The sequence below is a fragment of the Leuciscus leuciscus genome (assembly GCF_965113295.1).
Source record: "Leuciscus leuciscus genome assembly, chromosome: 17".
In the NCBI taxonomy this organism is placed as follows: Eukaryota; Metazoa; Chordata; class Actinopteri; order Cypriniformes; family Leuciscidae; genus Leuciscus; species Leuciscus leuciscus.
The window spans coordinates 39,939,802-39,952,839 of NC_138741.1; the positions used below are offsets into that span (position 1 = coordinate 39,939,802).

A 13,038-nucleotide genomic window follows, 5' to 3' on the forward strand; every position below is an offset into this window, starting at 1 on the left:
TCCACTGCCATTCATCTAATCTGTGGAGACTTGGCAAGATCTCCACTTGACACAAAGCAGTACCCCTCAGTAGACAGCATGACCAATACACAGAGCCAACTTGCTCTGATTCCTGACAGTCTCAAGCAGTTGCTGAAGGCAGTTGTAAAAACTGATGAAAAGGTGGCAATGTGGGGCCAGAATCTGCTGAAAGCATACCGCCCTCGATCAGGAGTGATGCCCTCCCAACTCGGACTCACGATTCAGCTTGACCACATGTTTGGATCAAAGTGGTTGGTTGATCGTATTCATCACTTAGGATATTCTGAATCATATGTTGAGCTCCATCACTACACGTATTGTTACTTGAACGTGAAAAACGGATGTGGTAACATGGACCAGGATACCATAATCACAGATGAGGATGCAGAACAGCCAGAGGAGCAAGAGGAGAGTGGTGCTGGAATGCATAAAGAAAATCAGCAAACCCCTGCCCTCTTTGTTTCAGCAGAAAGCACTGTTCATCAATGGGTTGGCGATAATATAGATCTCAACATTGTGTCACTACAGGGAAACACAGCATTCCATGCAATGGGCTAACTTCTCCTGCTCCAGCAACGAGACAACATGAGCTTCATACAACAATACCAAGGAGAAACATGACGGTTGAGGAAAAGGCAGCAACTCTCAAAGCAACAGAGGTGAAAATACTGTCCTTTGTACCAAAAAATAAAGCAGGATTGGTAGACATCCGGTTGGTTCCCATAGCTGATCTCCACCAAGACCCTCCAGCCTTGAAGTCAGGGGACATTGCTTGGATGGCAGGATGGGCTATCAAGAATTACAACCCCACATTTGATCATCCCAACTGGAATGGCTTCATGAAATCCATACACCAAACTGAATGCAAATAAGTCCCTCACTAGCCGCGTTTCCACTGTCACTTCCGGGGCTTGATCGGGGCTTACTCGGGGCCAACGGCCAGGATTTCTGGCCCGTCGAATACCTTGGGCCAGAGCGGGCCAGCTCGGGCTAGAGGAGTGGTTACGGACAGAGGCGGAGTTCACCTGAGTCGGGAGACTTTTAAAATAATTTAACTCGCGTTCATGTTTGAATGTCTTCTGTTTGTGATGCAAAAGACTATGCGCGCTAACCATTACCATAGTAAACATAGTAAACGCTTGAAGATACGCATAGTAAAAAAACATAGTGAACGCTTGAAGAAATCAGACCAATCATAAAGGCTATCACAGTCATGTTTTTATTTTATCTGTCAGTAGCCTACGTCTCGTCTCTTTATACCGGACTATCATAAAATAAAGCAACTTTTTTTTCGGGAGCTTCCTCTGTTTCTCTGACTGAAAATATCTGTATGGGAGTCGAGAGAGTGCTAAAGCTCCTCAGGTCGTATTTTTGGTGGCATATATTTGTAGAAATTATCATTCTTTCTAAATGATGTTAATATGTCCTGTAACTACCAGATAAACAGTAACAGACGCGACTGAAGAAGTAAGTGTGTCCTCTTTCTTTTGTGAAATAGACCTAACGGTAATTTATTTCTTAGTGACTAATGTGCAGTTTTGACATAAATTAATTCATTATGATCAATGTATCACTTTTAATTGTAAACATGTGGTAAAACATCGATGCTTGGGTTTTAAATATTCAAGTAAACAACAAAAATGCCAGCAAACGGCCGCTTTTATCATGTTTGTTTTCAACGCTGTTTCCAGTGATTTCTGATTAGTTTTCTGATAAAACTTCCATTTGTTGGTGAAATGATGGGTTAGTGTGACGTTGTTCCAGAGAGGCGTGTTACGGGCGTGTTTTAGTGAAGCGCTGTGGAGCTTCTGGCCCGACAGTGGAAACGCAGACCCGGTGCTATTAGCCCGAGGCTATCAGTGTCTGTCTCATTGTTTTGCCAAACAGGTGGATGAAATCGATCACCATGGACATAACAAAACATGAAACAATATGTTGATAGCGTGTGCACACTGTTTTAGGAGGGTGATATACATTTCCTGAGTAGAGTTAAGATGTTTAATAGAGACGATGTTGTATTTATTAAAATGACATTTCATTTGCGGACGTGCCGCGTCAGGCCTGGTATTAATTGAATAAAATCTGAATGGTTAGAGGCTCCAGCACACTGAATACCCAAAGTAATGTGATGCTTATAGCTTTATAATTGTGTTTATAGCATAAAGAGCGATGTTTTGAGCAATCGCCCTGGTTTTCAAGATTGAAGTATATGTATAGATACGTACATATGTAATTGTTGAATATTATACATATATAATCTTTACATACTATATTATATAGTCTACTGTTGACATTTGGTTTTTATAATATGTTTTAATGATCTTTTGATTAAGTATATCCACTGTACTATATATAGTAATTCAGTTTAAAGCTGCAGTCGGCAAGTCTGGCAGATTGGGTCGATTAGCCAAAATTTTGAATGTTTACAACTCTCATGCCCCTCCCCACTACCAGCGAGCACCCTCCCATCGAGGTCGTGCTTGTCAGTGCGTCACTGTGCGTGTGTACCTGATTTTCTATGAACGCGTCCGTCTCTTCAGCATCTATCAACACCATGGACTCGGAGGTAGGCTGCCCTGGCTAATCTATCCATAGCAATAACCGAGGAATTGGAAGCTTGTTAGTAGATTTTCTCTCCGCCATCACGCTTCATGCAATCTCCAGGCGAACTTCAGGCGTGGCGTGTGCATGTGATATTAACGTGCGCGAGTGAGGGGGGATCTGTGGCGTGTGCACGACCTGTGATTGACAGTCAGATCTCACACCCCCCTGCGCTGATTGGACCCGATGATCGGACCCGATGATCCGGGAGCGGTGGATTTTTGCAAAACAAATAACACGCTCCAGGTGGAGTTAGATAGCTTCATAGTTAGAAGCTCTGGTTTTTTTCTAAAACCATCTTATTTATGTTGTTCTGTCGGATTATAGTGTCAATTTCACTGAATATGATCAAAAAAAATTTGCAGACGGCAGCTTTAAATGGTTATATTGTGTAACCAATGGTTCGCTCAACTATTCAGTTATACAGTATTTAGTAGGACACATCTGCACAGACAACAGAGACTGTAATACATTGTGATGTATGTTTTATGGGAAAAAGTATTGAGTTATCTGAGAAAAATTCTGCTTGAGTATAAGAAAGACACATGTTTACTGGTGTTTTGTTTGAGTGAGTCACATGTAAGGTGACACAAGATATTGTGATTTAATTATACAAAATATATATATAAATAATCTTTGAATTATTGTGAGCACTCGTTACTGATAACAGCACAACTGTGTCTGTCTCATTGTTTTGCCAAACAGAATTAACTTACTGCAGCACCGCCTGTCGGACGGCGGACGCGCTACAAGAGCTTTCCCGGCCGGGCGTTTCCAATTACTTTCACCCTGCTGTCAGCTGGTAGGGCCCACTAGCCCGATGTTGTGAGCTGCTGCTGTCGGAGGCTACATGGGCCCTCTCAGTCGGTCCGTTTTTGAATCACGCCACTCCCCAAACATCGGTCAGCAAGGCTCCCCGTCCGACGGCATGAGCTGCTCCCATCAACAAGCGGCGTGAGCCCTCCTGACCGGGCGTCCCAATTATGCGGCTTTTGTTTGGTAGCTGGATAGGGCCCACCCGTCCGACGCTGTGAGCTGCTGGTCAGACAAACAGACTTCTTCTTGAAACGCCAGCCCGCCAAATCTTTAGTCTGGCAGCTGTCCTTTGCTCATTTGCTTTTTGGGGGAGTACCTTGGGTTTAGGCCAAATTCCAATCTCAGAGCCCTCCACCCGGACAGTGCACCAAATACGCATAGTCTTTACTCTGTTTAATTATATGTAAGTGTGAACTCGTGAAATGATGTTTTATTAACAAAGTTTGGGAGGAGCACATTCAGTTAATCAACCCAATTAACAAGATAAGAGGTATATATACAGCAGACTTACCTCTGTTTATTAGCATCCCTCCACCACCCCATCTCCTCACTTCTAGTTCTAACTATTCCTATCACAACCCGAGGGAGAGTTCTCTGGGTTCGGGCCAAATACCGAGCTCAGATCCCTCCCCCGAACAGCACGCTAAATATGCATAATCTTTACTCTATTTAATTATATGTAAGTGTGAACTCTTGAATTATATAACATTGTTCTAGGGATGTTTGGACATTTGAATGCAAAATTCTATTTGTGCCTTTGAAGATATATAGGTATCACCATCACACTTGTTGCATTAAGCCATCCAGTTGTTATTGGTGACGTATTTGTTGCTTAAGTGTGCGTGAACCGGAAGTTGCCACCGACATTACTTCAGTATTGTGACGTATTTCCAAGTGAAGAGGATAATTGAAGAGGAAATCTCAGCAGTGGCCAGATGCAGGAGAGCAGTTAAGGATGTTTGCCCAAGTGGTCAACCGACGCATCAGAGAAGGAACACCATTCCAGAAGGGAAGCTATCTTCACATTTTCAGTTAAGATTTAAGTAAAAAAGTAAAGACAACTTGCATTGATGAAGTTTTACCACAAGACTAGCAATTTGCATTACAAACAGGGTAAAATTGGATTTTAATGGTTTTAACTTCTAATGGTTATTGGTAACATGTTTATGACTTAACAGCTTAGACACATCAAGCCTGGATTAAGAACTAGTGGCAACAAGAAACCGTGGTTTATGTTTTCGTTGCCTGCATCTGGGTTCAGTTGCTCTCGAACACAGTGCAAGACTACAGCCAACAAGCAAGCACATCTACACCTGTATTACCTGTCCACACCAGCAGGGGGTAGTAGTCTGTGTTCATCACTCAAAAGAAACTGGAACTTGGACCGCAGATATGCTAACCATAAGCAAGCAGCACTTGATTGATGTTGATCACTTAATCTTCTCTTTCTTTCATTCCAGATGGCATGTTGTTGATGGAAATATTGCATTGGACTGCTCAGAAGAACCCTTCTGTGTGTGCCCTCTTGACTTGAATGTTTGGTTGCTTAATCACTCTTTCTTCTCATTGGTTTAATAAGCTGAACAGTTTGGGTAAGGGCAACATGCTTGTTGCTTAAGCTCATTTGGGTAATTGCATTTACGGGGGCTTCTCAGCTGCTTGTAACAGAAGAGAACCCCTTCGCTGCTCCTCTCCTTCTGTAAGGGGAACTCTCTCTCAGTCTCTGCTATTTCAGAGGGACACGCTGCTCCTTTACAAATGTCCTATTCTTGTCTGTCTTTTCCAGTATCAGAGTAAAAAAAAAAAAAGGCTTTCAGATTTCTCGCTGTCAGTTTGTGTTTGGGGGATATTAGCTTATGGTTTTGTTTTGGGGAGTTATTGCTGCTGCCCCTGCTTTATTGTAGTTTTTAATGTTATTTTAGGTGAAAACAAAAGACACAAGAGACACAGAGGGGGGGTTTGCATCAACAAACCATTTATTCAGTGTACTTTCAATTCTCAATTCTCAAAAAATATTCATCAGATGCAAAAATATGAGAGATTAATTCCTCTCAAACTGTGGCTGGTAGGATCTCCTCACTGTGATTCAGTATCCCTGGGAAGTAACAGATAAGATATGTTAAGACACTCAGGGCCCTATTTTAACGATCTGAAACGCAAGTATCAAGCGCGAAACGCAAGTAATTTTGTGAGCGGATCTCGGCGCAAATCTAAAATGTGTTGGTCTGAAGTAGCTTCATTACTCATAGGTGTGGTAAGCCTGTATAGATGGGCAGGGAGTTCTTACCCAAAACTGAACCATACAGCAAATCCAAACTGTATGTTAATTGACATCTACTTGACAATAGTGGGCCTGACAGATGACATTACAAACATGCCTGATCCCCCCAGCTGAATGATAAAAATGTACTTGCCCCAAAATCAAGAATAAAATTAACAATAAAAGATCATTTGTATGTCCTTGGTGTAATTTCTTTTTTATTTTAATTTTTTTAATTTTTTTTTGGTTAAACCAAAAGACAGACAAGAGACACAAAGGGGGTTTTGCATCAACAAACCATTTATTTGGTGTACTTTCAATTCTTAATTCTCAATTCTCAAAACATTTTCATCAGATGCAACAATATGAGATATTAATTCCTCTCAAACTGTGGCTGGTAGGATCTCCTCACTGTGATTCAGTATCCCTGGGAAGTAACAGATAAGATATGTTAATACACAAGACACTCATTATCAGGTTTAATTTGACTAACAAGGTCCACACACTATATAAATATTTGTATAGGCTGTACTGTGACGAGTGACAATGTGAAAAGCCCTGTGAGTGTTTAAAAAGCACTGTCACCCACTTCAACAGTCTAGCAGTCGGACAAAGCTGAAGTTTACAGTGAAGTTGTGATTGACTTATAGTTCCTATATTGTTTCCATACTGTGTGCAGTTGATGTTTTTAATTAGTAGTGAATTAGTTGTTTTCTATGTAGCATGACTATTTCAACAATACAAGACTAAAAATAGTTTATTAAAACATGTACATGTTATTGTAATAGATTGTCCTAGTTTGAGACCAGTGAGGTAAAAGGCAGTTTACAATTGAACATATTCTGGTCGCATTACATTTCCTTTCCATTCTGATAGCTTTACCTTTGGTTGTGGCTTTTTAACCTAAATTTAAAAAATACAAAACTATTGGTTGTTGGGATAAAACTGACTGCCACCCTGGTTATAGTTAGCAATTCCATCATTTCCACTAGATCGTATACCTGGTTCAGTGCCACATTGACCACAGTAGAGCCTCTGTTACAGGTGACTTTACAGGCAAATCCTGAGATACAGATGGAGATGATGAACTGAGTAATGGAGAACACCAGCATTATTCCACTGATCCCCAGATCATATCTCTAAAATATATTCAACAAGATCAAATAAAAGTAGATTACAAAATATTATACTACATATAAACAGTCATATTATGGCTTTTGAACAATTGAAACAGTGCACAAGTCACATGGATTACTTTCTCATTTTTATGATACTTCTATTATGCATTTTGTGTCATTTGAAGAACAATTTCCAGTCGTTAGTCATTATAACTGTATGGAAAATACTGAAAAGCACAATCTTTATTAGTAAAAATTTGTTTCAATTAGTAAATGATGACAAAGTTGTCATTTTTGGGTGAACTATTCAAGTAAACAGCAATAAAAAAAATAAAACTGATCACATTAATATAGTATTGCACATTGTACATTTAGTACCATCAGATAGTAGTCAGAAAATGAAGAACGATCAGAGTCATAGTCATAGCGCCTCCTTCCACTGGAAATGATTCCAATCTCTATGGACATCAGAACGATGGCTATCCCCGCAGTTATGGCACTGAACACATTCATTATAAGAGAGGCTTTGACCTGCAGAGGAAAAGAGCTGACATGTGAAAGGTGACAGTAATAGTAAAGGGTGTACACTTATGAAATGTCCTGAACTGCAGGTGTAAATATGTAAATTGATAATGAGTCAGATCTCCTTTTAGTCCACATTCTTTTAATGGTAAAAATGTGTCATTGTTCTATAAGAAAGTTGAGATTAATGTGCGAGCTTCTGACTACTGTGGGAAAAGAGAGTTTTTGGGGGAGTTTATGTTTTTTTTAAAAACTTATTTGCCTCAATTTGTAATAATTAATATATCCATATATACATTTTGACAGAATATAACATTTTTATATAAAAATCACTTTTATATGAGATCTACATTTCTCAATTTCACTCAATGGCAGGGGACTGGGGATGAGCACAAGTGGATGTGTTGTAGTGTTGCCATGCATTTGTGTATTTGTGTTCTGACACACCCCCACCCCACCACACACACACACACACACACACACACACACACACACACACACACACACACACACACACACACACACACACACACTATATTCATTTCCTCTGTGGCGTCTACAGAGCCCCAAACATCCTGAGTGTTATTTTCTTTTTTTTTGTGTCACACTAACATAGTCAGATACCATTTCATAATTTTTTTTCTGTGTAGATATAGTAAGTGTGAGAAAAGTCATCAAGTTTCATGCCATTTAGATGAAGGGATAATATTTGTTTTTTAAATATTATAGCAAACATCATTTGTAGTTTCCCCGGCCCCAGCAGCACATACGGGTGAAACAGATGCTGCTAACAGATGATGATATCTGGACTGATGCTATATGTTTGACAGCTTGTAATGATTGAATAATAATAGTGTATGAATACATTAGAAACAATGTGGCAAAAGGAAAGTTATCACACACAGATTTCAGCACATTATGTACGTACCACACACAGATGAAGTTTATTCTGCGCAGCAACAGACAGAGATCCAGCACTGATGAACTGAGAGAGAAACAACACATTTCACAGTTCATTCTGGAAGTTAAAAAGAGTAAAACCATTAAATGAAACTTACAATAAGGGATCCCCAGTAGGTGATGCCACTCATGACAGACAGATGTGGGTAATCGAGTGGGTAATCGAGAGCACTGGTGTGTAAGATACCCAATAAAAAAAACACCACTCCAATCATTATTTGGACAGTCTAGACAGGGCAGATATGAGTCAAGTAGTGTTCTTCATAAGGGCATAGCATTCATATTTGAACACACACACACACACACACACACACACACACACACACACACACACACACACACACACACACAGACGGGAACACATCTGTTAACTTGAGGTCATATAATAACAGCTTTTTATTTTCTGTTCATTTTTTCACAGAAGAAAATTAGACACTAAAAATATTCCCGAAATCATCCATAATTGTAATTCATCATTAAATGCATTACCCCCAATGCCTTTGGTTGTGCTTTGTAAAAGCCAGTAAGAGCCGTACTGGTCTGTGCTCCTCTGGTCTCCTGTCCATCATCACCAGTCACAATATTCTGTGTCACCTGTGGATTTACTTGGATGACAACTGTAGCTTTATCAGAGGAGATGATCCTGCTGGTTTCCATTTTAGGAAGAGTTTTCACCTGTAATTAAGCGTTCAAATTCTGCAGTTCACAACTCACTCAAGGTTGTTTTATTTTCTGTGTTTCATGTACAGTATTTATGATTAAAGCATTATCTGATGCCCTTGTCCAGAGTGACTGATAAAACCGTGATACTTGCTTTACTAAGGCTTACATGAGCTTATAGACGTCTTCCTCTCCTCCGAAACATCACAGGACTCAAATTTACTCTGTTCACAATATTTTGCAGGATTGTATATTTTGTAGCCTAATGTCCAAACAAATCCAAAACTAATAAATATAATGTTATGTGCCAAAGTATAACAATAAATGAACAACCGTTTACACTAAGACTCACTAGTAATAAAATAAACTATAGATGTCAATTGATGCATAAAATATTTTACCTGAAATGAGTTGTTGATGAGGATGTCTGATCGCTCTAATGGTGTGTGTGTGTGTGTGTGTGTGTGTGTGTGTGTGTGTGTGTGTGTGTGTGTGTGTGTGTGTGCACTGTGAAGAACTGCTAAGGAGGAGGAGCTTGCTTCATATGAGCTTGCTTTATACTTTTAAAGATTATGTTGATGCCCTTCCTGATAAAATGTACATATAGATAAAATCTACAAGGTAGCATAAATTATAGCCTTTGATTGAGGACAAAAATCTCTGTGATTAAAAGCACCAACAGACGTGTCTCTGTTCAAAACACACAATAATCCTGTAGTTGGGCCCTGATTTATCAATAAATGATGGACAAAGTTTGTCTGACAGGACTGCATGTAACTGCAAAATTTTAGTGTCCATACAAAAGATTGGTACAGTGAAATAATTACTCTACACATAAAGCAACAATCTTTGACGTAAGCGACCCTTGAACATGCAGCCAGTCGTGGTTTGATGTGGCCGAGAACGCATATTCAGATCATCCAAAGCAAAAATAGTTCTTCATGCTGGTTTCACAGTTCAATAACATCAGATCGATCAAAAACATCAAATCACATCTTTTTTTCCTCTTTTTTTTCTGAGACAGATGCAGCTGTGACCGACCTAAATATTTTATTTGTGTATTTAACCTTTTTTAATTATCTATGCTTGACTGAAGCTGTCTTTATTCTCACATAACAGTTCTAAAAAGTTCAAAAATAATTGAAATGTAAGTGTTATTTTTATTTTCTCTGTGAGTTGAATTATAAAAAAGGTAACTAAACCAGTGTAGATTTCAATTAAGAAACCTAAAACCTAAAATAAGGAACTATAACTCTAAAAGATGAATATGTAAAGAAAATATTGAAATACGAGTTAAAATAGAGACAATTTGCAATAAATCTAATTTCAAAAAAGATTAAAAGGAAATACATATACTCATATAAGAAAAATAAGGATATTATAATATATATATATATACAGGTCCTTCTCAATAAATTAGCATATTGTGATAAAGTTCATTATTTTCCCTAATGTAATGATAAAAATTTAACTTTCATATATTTTAGATTCATTGCACACCAACTGAAATATTTCAGGTCTTTTATTGTTTTAATACTGATGATTTTGGCATACAGCTCATGAAAACCCAAAATTCCTGTCTCAATAAATTAGCATATTTCATCCGACCAATAAAAGAAAAGTGTTTTTAATACAAAAAAAGTCAACCTTCAAATAATTATGTTCAGTTATGCACTCAATACTTGGTCGGGAATCCTTTTTGCAGAAATGACTGCTTCAATGCGGCGTGGCATGGCCGTAATCAGCCTGTGGCACTGCTGAGGTGTTATGGAGGCCCAGGATGCTTCGATAGCGGCCTTAAGCTCATCCAGAGTGTTGGGTCTTGCGTCTCTCAACTTTCTCTTCACAATATCCCACAGATCCTCTATGGGGTTCAGGTCAGAAGAGTTGGCAGGCCAATTGAGCACAGTAATACCATGGTCAGTAAACCATTTACCAGTGGTTTTGGCACTGTGAGCAGGTGCCAGGTCATGCTGAAGAATGAAATCTTCATCTCCATAAAGCTTTTCAGCAGATGGAAGCATGGAGTGCTCCAAAATCTCCTGATAGCTAGCTGCATTGACCCTGCCCTTGATAAAACACAGTGGACCAACACCAGCAGCTGACATGGCACCCCAGACCATCACTGACTGTGGGTACTTGACACTGGACTTCAGGCATTTTGGCATTTCCTTCTCCCCAGTCTTCCTCCAGACTCTGGCACCTTGATTTCCGAATGACATGCAAAATTTGAGCAACCACTGAGCAACAGTCCAGTGCTGCTTCTCTGTAGCCCAGGTCAGGCGCTTCTGCCGCTGTTTCTGGTTCAAAAGTGGCTTGACCTTGGGAATGCGGCACCTGTAGCCCATTTCCTGCACACGCCTGTGCACGGTGGCTCTGGATGTTTCTACTCCAGACTCAGTCCACTGCTTCCGCAGGTCCCCCAAGGTCTGGAATCGGTCCTTCTCCACAATCTTCCTCAGGGTCAGGTCACCTCTTCTCGTTGTGCAGCGTTTTTTGCCACACTTTTTCCTTCCCACAGACTTCCCACTGAGGTGCCTTGATACAGCACTCTGGGAACAGCCTATTCGTTCAGAAATTTCTTTCTGTGTCTTACCCTCTTGCTTGAGGGTGTCAATGATGGCCTTCTGGTCAGCAGTCTTACCCATGATTGCGGTTTTGAGTAATGAACCAGGCTGGGAGTTTTTAAAAGCCTCAGGAATCTTTTGCAGGTGTTTAGAGGTAATTAGTGAATTCAGATGATTAGGTTAATAGCTCGTTTAGTGGACCTTTTCATGATATGCTAATTTATTGAGACAGGAATTTTGGGTTTTCATGAGCTGTATGCCAAAATCATCAGTATTAAAACAATAAAAGACCTGAAATATTTCAGTTGGTGTGCAATGAATCTAAAATATATGAAAGTTTAATTTTTATCATTACATTATGGAAAATAATGAACTTTATCACAATATGCTAATTTATTGAGAAGGACCTGTATATAATATATCCAGGATATACTAATTCAGAAACTTGGTTGACAAATAGAATCTTTGGTCCAAGTCAAACATGTAATGAAATGATATTACTTTGGGCCTTGCCTCATGCAGAAGTACAAATATGCACAAATATTCTTGCCTGTAACACTACAATATATATATAAACATTAATTCCTCTCAAACTGTGGCTGGTAGGATCTCCTCACTGTGATTCAGTATCCCTGGAAAGTAACAGATAAGATATGTTAGTACACAAGACACTCATTATCAGGTTTAATTTTACTAACAAGAACCACACACCATACAGACTATTTTTATTGAAAAAGAGAAAAACAATAAAGCATGTTGTGATTGACTAAGATTTCCTATATCTATTTCATGATAAGCAATGTTAAAGGCAGTTTACCATGAAACATTCTGGTAACTTTACATTTCTTTTTCATTATTCTAGCTTTACCTTTGTTTGTGGCTTATTTAGTGGATTTGATCATTCTCTAAAAACATAGACTTAAACACAAATAACTATTGTTTGTTGGGATAAAACCACCAATGAATCATTTACCTAGTTCAGTGCCACATTGACCAGTGTAGAGTCTTGGTTACAGCTGGCTTTGCAGGCAAATGCTGAGATACAGATGGAGATGATGAACTGAGGAATGGTGAACACCAGCATTATTCCAACGATCCGCAAACTAAAATACTACAAAACATTCAACAAAATTTATTGAGAAGCATGCATAATTTGAGCTAATTATGAGAGTCCCACCAATCAGGATATATATTTAAGCAATAAGAAAAATAAAGCAATTAAGAAAAAATTCTGTCATTATTCCAAACCTATATACACCTTTCTTTCTTCTGTGAACAGGACAAATTTTGAAGACTGTTTTACACACATTTACAATAAATGGTAACTGAGGCATTCAAAGAAAAAAGAAAAGACACAAACCAAAAGATTCCATCTGAAGTTTAGGTTCCCTATCGATACGGTTCACTTGTATTGTGTCACTAGAAAATAGGAAAACTCCTTTGTGCTACTGCGCTCGCAAGTCGCTTTCTGAGGAAAACAGCTCCGCCCCTCGTTCTCCACTGTTCTCTCTCT

At 39.1% G+C, this 13,038-nt stretch overlaps 2 protein-coding genes across 4 annotated transcripts in view; both read right to left on the reverse strand.

Annotated features, from left to right (window-relative positions):
* Window positions 1–5,925: 5,925 nt before the first annotated feature.
* Window positions 5,926–10,097, reverse strand: LOC309479475 (membrane-spanning 4-domains subfamily A member 12-like). 3 transcript variants are annotated; one of them, XM_082143661.1, is made up of 7 exons: window positions 9,128–10,097; window positions 8,788–8,973; window positions 8,397–8,525; window positions 8,267–8,323; window positions 7,195–7,347; window positions 6,700–6,837; window positions 5,926–6,125 (listed from the first exon to the last, which is right to left on the reverse strand). In XM_082143661.1, exons 2-7 carry the CDS (start codon window positions 8,953–8,955, stop codon window positions 6,117–6,119), a joined length of 654 nt encoding a protein of 217 aa, XP_081999787.1. In that variant the 5' UTR covers window positions 8,956–8,973; window positions 9,128–10,097; the 3' UTR covers window positions 5,926–6,116. The 3 variants fall into 3 exon arrangements, with proteins under 3 accessions (XP_081999787.1, XP_081999786.1, XP_081999788.1); XM_082143660.1 differs by having other exon boundaries at window positions 9,360–10,096; XM_082143662.1 differs by having other exon boundaries at window positions 6,700–6,761; window positions 8,788–10,097.
* A 1,935-nt stretch (window positions 10,098–12,032) lies between these two features.
* Window positions 12,033–13,038, reverse strand: part of LOC309479404 (nuclear factor 7, brain-like) — a 46,100-nt gene continuing 45,094 nt past the window's right edge. The window contains exons 11-12 of the mRNA XM_082143529.1: window positions 12,499–12,636; window positions 12,033–12,157 (exon numbers count right to left, since the gene is read on the reverse strand). Of these exons, the coding sequence (XP_081999655.1) occupies window positions 12,499–12,636 (138 nt within the window). The 3' untranslated portion in view covers window positions 12,033–12,157. The remainder of the gene's footprint in view (window positions 12,158–12,498; window positions 12,637–13,038) is intronic.

Bases quoted from the DNA above. Each gene is read 5' to 3' on its own strand.
- LOC309479475 (XM_082143661.1), bottom strand. From the start codon at position 8,955: ATGGAAACCAGCAGGATCATCTCCTCTGATAAAGCTACAGTTGTCATC. The intron at 7,348-8,266 runs GTACGTACATAA...TTTCCTCTGCAG, and splicing joins ATAAACTTCATCTGTGTGTG to GTCAAAGCCTCTCTTATAAT. The intron at 6,838-7,194 runs GTACTAAATGTA...AATATATTTTAG, and splicing joins TTTCTGACTACTATCTGATG to AGATATGATCTGGGGATCAG.